The sequence below is a fragment of the Gekko japonicus genome, unplaced genomic scaffold, assembly GCF_001447785.1.
Source record: "Gekko japonicus isolate JY-2015 unplaced genomic scaffold, Gekko_japonicus_V1.1 scaffold3378, whole genome shotgun sequence".
NCBI classification, from domain to species: domain Eukaryota; kingdom Metazoa; phylum Chordata; class Lepidosauria; order Squamata; family Gekkonidae; genus Gekko; species Gekko japonicus.
In genome coordinates, this window is record NW_015170375.1 from 68,017 (window position 1) to 77,933 (window position 9,917).

General features: G+C 47.7%; 2 protein-coding genes across 2 annotated transcripts in view; one reads left to right on the plus strand and one right to left on the minus strand.

Moving 5' to 3' along the window:
• CLN3 (ceroid-lipofuscinosis, neuronal 3) overlaps nucleotides 1-5,294 on the plus strand; it is a 20,272-nt gene extending 14,978 nt beyond the window's left edge. Inside the window, exons 12-16 of the mRNA XM_015418247.1 lie at nucleotides 1,154-1,222; nucleotides 1,308-1,363; nucleotides 1,483-1,576; nucleotides 2,751-2,891; nucleotides 4,347-5,294. Of these exons, the coding sequence (XP_015273733.1) occupies nucleotides 1,154-1,222; nucleotides 1,308-1,363; nucleotides 1,483-1,576; nucleotides 2,751-2,891; nucleotides 4,347-4,466 (480 nt within the window). The 3' untranslated portion in view covers nucleotides 4,467-5,294. The remainder of the gene's footprint in view (nucleotides 1-1,153; nucleotides 1,223-1,307; nucleotides 1,364-1,482; nucleotides 1,577-2,750; nucleotides 2,892-4,346) is intronic.
• A 3,957-nt stretch (nucleotides 5,295-9,251) lies between these two features.
• Nucleotides 9,252-9,917, minus strand: part of CLSPN (claspin) — a 38,745-nt gene continuing 38,079 nt past the window's right edge. Inside the window, exon 26 of the mRNA XM_015418244.1 lies at nucleotides 9,252-9,460. Within this exon, the coding sequence (XP_015273730.1) occupies nucleotides 9,350-9,460 (111 nt within the window). The 3' untranslated portion in view covers nucleotides 9,252-9,349. The remainder of the gene's footprint in view (nucleotides 9,461-9,917) is intronic.

Genomic DNA, 9,917 nt, shown 5'->3' on the forward strand with positions numbered 1-9,917 from the left:
GGACCTCTGCCCCGTATGTTTATCCAATTCCCTCTTGAAGCCGTCCATGCTTGTAGCCGCCACCACCTCCTGTGGCAGTGCATTCCATGTGTTCATCACCCTTTGGGTGAAGTACTTCCTTTTCTCTGTTCTAACCCGACTGCTCAGCAATTTCATTGAGTGCCCACGAGTTCTTGTATTGTGAGAAAGGGGAGAAAAGTACCTCTTTCTCTACCTGCTCTGTCCCATGCAACATCTTATAAACCTCGATCATGTCACCCCTCAGTTGTCGTTTTTCCAAGCTAAAGAGCCCTAAGCGCTTTAACTTTTCCTCATAGGGAAAGTGTTCCAACCCTTTTATCATTTAGTTGCCCTTTTCTGCACTTTTTCCAAAGCTATAATATCCTTTTTGAGGTGTGGTGACCAGAACTGTACACAGTACTCCAAATGAGGTCACGCCATTGATTTATACAGGGGCATTATGATCCTGGCTGCTTTGTTTTCAGTTTCCTTCCTAATAATCCCCAGCATAGCGTTGGCCTTTTTTATTGCAGAAGTACAGAAGCCCTGCTGTCCTCCTAGAGATTAAGAAGACGACAACAATAGGGGTCAAAATGTTACATGGTGTTGCCAACTCTGGGTTGGGAAATTCCTGGAGATTTGCGGGTGAAGACTGGGAAGAGGAGGGCCTGGGGCAGGGAGGGAGCTCAATGGGGATGTGGCGCCAGAGAATCCATCCTCTGAAGCTGCCAGGAGATCTGAGCTCTGTAGTCTGGAGATCAGTTGTGATTCCAGGAGATCTCCAGGCTGCACTTGCAGGTTGGCAACCCTACAGGATAGAAATATGGGTAGAAGAAGAGGAGGAGATTGGATTTATACCCCGCCCTTCACTACCCGAAGGAGTCTCAGAGCGGCTTATAATCCCTTTCCTGTGGGGCTGAGAGAGCTCTCTTGAGAACCGCCCTTGAGGGAACAGCTCTGAAAGAACTTATGACTGACCCGGGGTCACACCAGCAGCTGCAAGTGGAAGAGTGGGGAGTCAAACCTGGTTCTCCCAGATTAGCGTCTGCGCTCTTAACCACTACACCAAACTGGCTCTCAGGGTGGGCCCTGGGGCTGAAAAGGTTACAGACACTGGCACTCACACACATCCTCCTTTTCTCCTCACCTCCAGGGTCTTTTAAAATACCTCCTGCCATTGGCCGTGGTGTATTTTGCAGAGTACTTCATCAACCAGGGTCTGGTGAGTGTGAAGGAGGGGGAGCGTGGCCAACTCTTCTCCAGCCTCCCTTGTTAACCCTTTCTTTCCCTGTGTTTTCCTTCCCCAGTTTGAGCTGCTCTATTTCAGAGAGGCACCCCTGACCCACGCAGAACAATACCGCTGGTGAGGAGGTGATAAAGAGATGGCCCTCCACAGCTGGAGCCAAGCATCGGGGAGGTGGGCTACAGACAGGAGCAAGAGCCTCACAGCTTGGGCTCCTGGATTTTTCTTGCTTCCCACAGGTACCAGATGCTCTACCAAGCTGGAGTCTTTCTCTCTCGATCTTCCGCCAGCTGTGTACGGATTCGCTATATATGGGCCCTGGCAGTGCTACAGGTAAAACGCTCCCTCCCACAACACACCCCTATATGAATGTTTCCTTCCTGCTCTGTTGAAGGTCCTCCTTACGTCTGGAAAATCTACACTGTCCCCTCTCCATGGGGACCACTAGTAGATTCCCTATGTAATGCCAGAGCTTTTGAATAGTAAATGCCTGAAGGGATGATGATTTTGAGGGGCCCATGTAATAAAATGAGCCAGGACTGCACATGTATTGCACTGTGTGTGTTTCATGTGGCAAAGAAGGGTCTTTCCCAACACCTTTTCCCTATCTTTGGAGATGCCAGGGATTGAACTTGGAACCTTTTATGGGCTAGACATGGACTGTACTTCTGAGATAATAATCGGGTGTGTGCCCCCCCAAAAAATTCAGCCCAATTCAGATTCGGCCGAATCGGGCAGAATCAATTTCAGCCGACATAAAGACTCCTGCATGTCAATTTCGGCAGTAGGAGGGGATTCAGGACTCAGTCTTTTGGCCAGCCCAATGTCAGTTTCAGCCCCATTATATCCTATGGGCCATTGAAGTCAATGGCGAAAACATAGGGTATATTCTGGGGGCTGGAAGGGAGGGGGTTTGAGGGAGAGGCTCCAAACTCGCAGGGTAGCTGCTGGAGCCTCTCCCCAGATACCAACCAAGGTTCAAGAACATTGGACCATGGGGTCCAATTCTACGGGCCCTCAAATAGGTTGCCCCTATCCCCTCCATTGTTCTCTATGGTGGGAAAAAAGTTATTTAATAATAATATCACTGAGTGGAATTCCTTCCTTCCTTCCTTCCTTCCTTCCTTCCTTCCTTCCTTCCTTCCTTCCTTCCTTTCCTTCCTTTCCTTCCTTTCCTGCCATCCCCTGTGAGCAGGCTCAGGGCAGGTTGCAATATATATATAAAAAAATAAAACAACTTCCTAAAACAATAAGAATCCTGAGTAAAAGACAGATGGTAGGCCAGCAATAATTGATCATGCAGCTTGTGTTGAAGATCGGGCGGGTGGAAATACGATAAACAGCCCCATTACAATTGATGGTGATAACCAGTCCCGTTACAATTTGCCCCAGATCAAGTAATGAGTTTGGAAGCTGGACAGAGATTTGAACCAGGGTGTTCCCAGTTTTAAGTACTACACCACACTGTGCTTTCCTTCCCGACGTTCACCTACTTTTCTCATTCCAGTGCCTGAACATGGTGTTTCTCCTGGCGGCGGTGTACTTCATGTTCTTGCCCAGTGTTTATTTAGTCTTCGTTCTCATCGTCTATGAGGGGCTGCTTGGAGGAGCTAGCTATGTGAACACCTTCCACTGTGTCAGTGCAGAGGTGAGCTTCTGGGAAGAATATTCATGAAACCCACAGAAGCTGGGAGGTCTTGACGGTCAGTGCCAGCTCCGGGATTCTCGCTACAAAACCGGTTAGATCAGCAGCTGCCTGTACCTGAGAGTTCTTTGTTATGGCTCCCAGGAGGTGGGGGAAGGCTCCCAAACTGCTATCAGTTTCATGAGGGCATTTTTATAAAGGGAACAGGGCTGCAGTTGTTCAGGAGGGCAACAGGACTGCAGTCTGTTGCAACTTGCAGTGTTTGTTGTACGTAATCTCTTGTTCTTACTGGGCGGTTTTCTGACTTACCCTATCTGGGGTTTTTTTTGGATTGTTTATGGTAATGTCACTTCGCATACTTTTTTTAATGCACTGCAATCCCAGTTCTCTTCCATTGTTTAACAGAAGTCTTATGCTGTCTGACTATATTGTTTTAAAGTTGTGTAATCTGTCCCGAGCTTCATCGAGAAGGGCAGACTATAGACAAAGTCAATAAATGAGAATCAATCAGCATGTCCCTTAACCAAGGAGGATCTGCCAACCGCCCCCCCCCCACCTCTGAATGTTGCAGGAACAGGATCCCACATCACGCAGAGGGTGCCTAGACAGGTCAATTGGGGGTGGGGTCCCCCAAAGGAAGGCTGTTGCCCTCATGCCCTGCTTGCAATCCTAGCTGGTTGCAGGCCGTGTGCATGGGACACGCCACCAGGGCAACGATTGCCTTCAGTTTCATACAATAATGTGTGTTTAGCTCACCGGTGTGTTTTATATATATATAAATATACACCTTATACCTTTCAATGTATTGATCGCTCATCCTGCAGAGCTGCTGGCTCTGAGCGATTTACAGTTACCCAAGTTTTCACACGGGACTAACAATGATTCATAGGGTAAGGGAGGACAACATATAATTCTTTAAATCGCACGCTTTTGCAGCCGACGGGAATTTTGTTCAGCTGTAAGCTTCAGGCGTGTTCCGGACGGCATTCACTTTCGGCTTGGCTGGATTATGTCAGTTCTTCCAGGACTGCTTTGAGTCGTAGTGCCGCACTGCCACTGCCTGGCCAGATTGGCCCATCACAGGCTTCTTAATGCCGAAGAGGTCTTTTTTCCAGGCTTCCGAGCTGGACCTTCCGTTCGCCGGCTAACACCTCCCCCACGGGGGTTTTAGTGTGCCCACCCTCTCTAAGGAGTGGTACCCATTTTATCTACTCGCCGAAGCTTTCGAACCGCTGGGTGGACGGCGAGCTGGGGACAAGGCTGGTAGCTCACACCAGCGCGGGCTAGAACTGACAGCAGCTCTGTTCAGTTCAGATGTTAACCAGAGGATAAATCCTCTGTGCCACCACTCCCCTCTTGCACAGAACAGCATGAGAAGCTGAAGGAGATCTCAAGAGCCAGGCTCCAATGTTATCAGTGCTTTAATATTCTCTCTCTCTCTCTCATTTCCACGTGCAGAGCCAGCCCAAGCACCGGGAGTTTGCCATGGGAGTCGCGTGTGTGGCTGACACGCTGGGCATCTCACTTTCCGGTGCCCTGGCCATCCTAGTCCACAACTATTTCTGTCGCCTCTCCTGAGGCCCGCTTCACCGAGGGACCGTCGGATGCCTCTCTGCGCCACGTTCCTGCTTCTGAGAGACAATCCGGACACACGCTGGGAGTTCTGCGCCTGGAGCTCCAGACAATCTTTTTAAACTCAGTTTTTAGGCACTTATGGTTCCAATTCAGATAGGGACCACAGCAGGAGGAGGGTTTAAGCCTACCCCCCCATGCCATTTTTCCAGCCTCAATACAGCCCCAGAGAGTCACTACTTGCCCCATTAGGGAAATGTGCAGATACTGATGTGGGTACTGTATGATACCCAGGACGTATCACATTTGGCCCCGAGGAATGAACTGGAAAAGAAACTAAAATTTTAGCCCCCACACTTCTCTGGCTGTGAAGGAAGAAAGGAGTCCTATGAGGGTCAGGGGTTCTCACCCTACCAAACGCTTGGAGATATTTATTTTCCTGCTATTTTAGTGTGTGCTTTTTTGGTCCATCCTTTTGTTTTATTTCAGTAAGGGTGGGAGTTATTTTCTTGTTGCACAAGATTTAGGGGACTGGATAACACCACACAGAAACACAGTTCAATGGGAATGAGGTCAAGCCATTATTGGGGCGGGGGGGGATTTTACTCCAGCACAAGTAAGCTATATTCTGTGCACTAGTATAGTGGGAGGTGGGAACAGAAAAAAATGTTTAATCCACAGAATCAGAATAAAAGCTAGTTGAACTTTATAGGTGGTTATGAGGGAAGGCTTATGAGGTGATGCACAGACCCAAGCCTGTGGGTGGGGTGGGAGGACAATAGGTTTGCATTTTGAATTTTGATTATTGTATTCATGAAACAATAAACTTTGGGAAAAGGACAGTCTCATTAAATAATGCCTTGCGTCATATATGCCAAGCTCCTGGGATGGGTTTCTGTTGTAGTTGTGAGGGGGTTGTTTGTTTTATTATTTATTATTATTTATTTGATTTCTATCCCGCCCTCCCGCCGAAGCGGCTCAGGGTGGCTTACAACAATAAAACCGGCAAACAATATATTTGTTATCGTTTTAAGAGGACACTGTATGGTAACAGGTAAAAGGTAAAGGTTCCCTTGCTCGAAAGCCAGTCGAATCTGACTCTAGGGTTGCGGTGCTCATCTCTGTTTCAAAGCCGAAGAGCCAGCGCTGTCCGAAGACGTTTCCGTGGTCATGTGGCCGGCATGACTAAACACCAAGGCGCACAGAACGCTGTTCCCTTCCCACCGAAGTGGTACCTATTTATCTACTTGCAATTTCTTGCTTTCGAACTGCTAGGTTGGCAGGAGCTGGAACTAGAGACGGGAGCTCACTCCGTCATGCGGCACACTCGGGTAACAGGACTGCCCCACAAACCGGGGGCACATGCAAAATATTAGAGGGTCTTTCAAGTGAATATGGTAGAATAGGTCCAGGTGGGGCAGCCGTGTTGGTCTGAAGCAGTAGAACAAATTTAGAGACAAGTGGCACCTTTAAGACCAACAAAGGTTTATTCTGGGTATAAGCTTTCGTGGTCATGCACACTTTTGCATATACACTGGAATGGAAGGTAACAGTTCAAACTTACAGACAGGCTGAACAGCAAATTAGCATGTAAAGTGATGTTTTAAGATATGCAAAGACGAAAACTAAATAACAAGCTAAGGTTATGAGGTCAACAGTTGTTTTGATTTAATTAAGGGGGCAAAAACACTGAGGCAATAACTATGTCACAAGAGGAGATAAATGTGTGAGGTTCCCTTTCTGATTGTGGGAAGTAAAGGGCTATGCTCTCGGGCGTGGAGGCAATCGACAGCATTTCTTTCTTCTATTGAGCTACTACGAGGTTGATCCCTATGCATATTTATACCGACACGATTTTAATGGACGTTCCATTACGGAACTGTTTGTTGTACTAGAAAGACTCTGGAGTTGGTAACAGAGTTACCAGCCTCAAAGTGGAGCCTGAAGTTCTCCTGGAATTACGACTGATCTGCAGACCACGGAGGAGTTGGTGGCTTTGGGGGGCAGACTCTAGAGCAGCACATCCCACCTGAAGCTCCCTCCCCTCCACAAGCAACCTCCCCCCCCCCAATCTTTTGGAACTTCCTGTGCCAGATTTGGCTACATAGATTAGTAAAGTCTTCTGATTAAACTCCAGCAATGTGCTGCGACCGCTGTGGGGGTGGTCTGTGCTGATCGCCGTCGGGAGACATTCAAAATGTGGCCGTTGTCAGGTAAATGCATTTTGGCTGTCAACAGTACACCCACAAGGAGGGCCCACCAAGAACACAAAATTGGTCCATAAAGCACATCAAAGGAAATTATTAGCTCCTCTTTTGGTTATTTATATGTAAACCTTTTTTTTATGGGGTCCAAATGTGACCTATGCTTACAAAATTTTAATTCCAATGGGGGAGGGGAGTGTGGCTTCGTCAACAGAGATTTGGGAAACAATGAGTTAGTAAGCAAAAACTCACTTCAACCATAAGAGACTCTGCCAGCTAAAGTGCAACCAACCACAGTAGAGGTGGACGGCCACTAAGATTGCAGTCAAGCAAACTTTCCATGGCCCCGGTCACAAGGGGGGGGGGAAAGACACAGCCAAAACGCACCAAATGAAATTATTAGCTCCTCTCTTGGTTATTTATATGTAAACCTTTTTTTATGGAGTCCAAATGTGACCGATGCTTACAAAATTTTAATTCCAATGGGGGAGGGGAGTGTGGCTTCGTCAACAGAGATTTGGGAAACAATGAGTTAGTAAGCAAAAACTCACTTCAACCATAAGAGACTCTGAGAGCGAGGCAGCCAGCTGTGCATGGGCGCACATGTGCAGTTTGGCCGGGAGCCTCGCATGCTGCGGGAGATGGATGCGCCGGCGATCCCACGGCTGCCCTTGCTGCGGATTTTCAAGTAGGCAGTACTCTTTTCTAGTTTTTTTTAATGCGCAGTTTCCCCCAGAAAGGACGGATTGGGGACGGGTGCACTCCGCTTCCCAGATGTTGTGGTGTGATCGTGCCCGTTTGACGCGCCCCCGATCCATCCCTCTTGCGGGGCAAAACCTCCGGTGTGACCAGGGCCCATGGAGTAAACCCCACTGACTAAAATGGGACTTACTTCTAAGTAGCCCTACTTAGGATTGCTCCCCATATCCTGCTACTGGTGTCCCTACTGTTGAAATGTAAAAAGTGTAAAACAGACGGTGGGGTTTTTTTTACCCCCACTTATCTTACTTTAAGTCACCACGTGCATTTTATTTATTTAAAACATTTCTATGCCCCCTTTCCACTTACATAAGGTCTTCACGGTGGGGATCCTTTATCATCTATGATGCTAAAGAAAGCATCACCACCGTGATGGCCTATCTTCACTGGGAAATGTTGAAAAATATTGCATGTACAAGTGCTTTTGTTGTTGTTGTTCAGTCGCACAGTCGAGTCCACCTCTTCGCGACCCCATGGACCAGATCCCGCCAGGCCTTCCTGTCTTCCGCCGTCCGCTGAAGTTGGCTCAGTTTCATGTTCGTTGCATCTATGACACTGTCTAACCATCTCATCCTTTGCCGTCCCCGTCTTCTTCGACCTTCAATCTTTCCCAGCATCGGGGTCTTCTCCAGTGAGTGCTCCCTGCTCATTTGGTGGCCAAAGTATTTGAGCTTCAGTTTCATTATCTGGCCTTCCAGGGAACAGTCAGGGTTGATTTCTTTTAGGATTGACTGATTTGATCTTCTTGCAGTCCAAGGGACTCTCAAGAGTACAAGTGCTAGGGTTAGCAAAAAGGGGGGGGGAACAGATTTAAGAGAAAGGACACTCAGCACATAGTGCCCAAGGCATTAGCAACACAGTCCAAACTCTTTCCTATGAAATCTCTGCACTGGGCATTATCTATTCCGATTTTTTATGGAAGATTACAAAGCATGTGGTTATTATGACAGACTGCTTGGTAGGGTATTATGTTCTTTATTGGTAGCATACACACCATTTTTTTTTTGTTTTATACAACACACATTTGCATTTACAGGACTAATTTACAAACTGAGATTATGGTCTCGGAGCCCTTGAAGGAATGAATCTCGAGCTTCTCAAGAACCAGGCAGGACATCCTCATAAAATGTCTTCAGTGCCACACATTCCGAAGGTAGAGCAAACCGTGTTGCGTTAACTCCATCTGTCAGCGCTGCCTAAAAATCTGACCTAGCTGTAAACAAGATCCATTTGCTAGTTCGCCGTTTCAGATTTCGAAAGTGTCCAAAGAAGGCGATGAAGGAGTGAAAAGGAAAGACATAATTGTCAAGAAAACCCCCCTCCCTTTTCCTTCTTCCCTCCTCCACAAGGATTCAAGTTTTGTTAAAACACACATACAGAACAAATAAGCAAGAGGCACGGTGAACAGAGGACGGAAAAACCCCACACGTCTTTGTTCTACAACTCTGTTGGCTTTTAGTAAAAACTAAACAAGACTGGAGTTTCCCAAGATATAAAATAAGGGCAACGTCAATGAGGGGAGGGGGCGGATTCTGAGCCTCTGTAGTGGTAAGAAAAAAAAGTCACAGGAAGAGTAGGCTTTCAATATCTTTAACTCTCAGAACTGAGCACCTTAGTGACTTCTTGGAAGCGCAGCAAAAGTCGAGTACCCCCCCCCCAGGGGAGAAGACTTAAAGAGGGAAGTGCTAATTCCATTGATGCTCAAGCTGAAGCTGCATCCAACTGGAATACGGGCTCCCCTTGAAGCAGAGGATTGGAGTCGGAGCAAGGACCCCCGGCAGTGTGATGGACATTATCCAAGTGGCACTAGGCAGTTCCAGAGGGGGCCGCAGGGAGCTGTCAGTTCTTTGCCATTGGACAGCAGAGGCCTGTATAGCACGGAACACGGCAAGATGAAACACCAACTGGCCCGATTCCTCTCTACCCCTACCGCTCCAAGAACTGGAATATACTCCGGGTTCCTTGAACAGAAGCACCATCGAGCCGAAGCCGCTTGGGAGAGGGGGCTGTAGTGGGAACGGGAGCTCGTTTCTTCCCCTGGAAAACGACACAGAACCATTAGGCTACCACTGCAAGGAGAGTCACAGAAGTTAAGAGCAAAAAAGAACCACCAGCATCTCCCTTGCCTAGGAGGCCAGATTAATTTGCTACAGGCGACTGCACATGTGACTATGTGTCAACATCAGACAATCCAAATCCAGGGTATTTTATACGGACTGCTGATCTCGGCTGCATGGAAGAGCAGCAAAGAAGTTGCTCAGAGCTCAGAAGCTGCAGAAGGCAGGAAACTGCAAGAACTGCCTTGCTGGCTCCAATCCAGCAAGTGCCCAGTAGTCAGCCAGATCCACCTGGAAAGCTCAGAAGCAAAGCAACAGCTGTCTCAGGCATAATAAACTTCTATCATCTCTCATGATCACAGAGGCAATCCACTTTCACATTGCCGCATTCATCACAGGGAAAATGCTCCATTCTCTTGCTTTCTCTTACCCCCTTG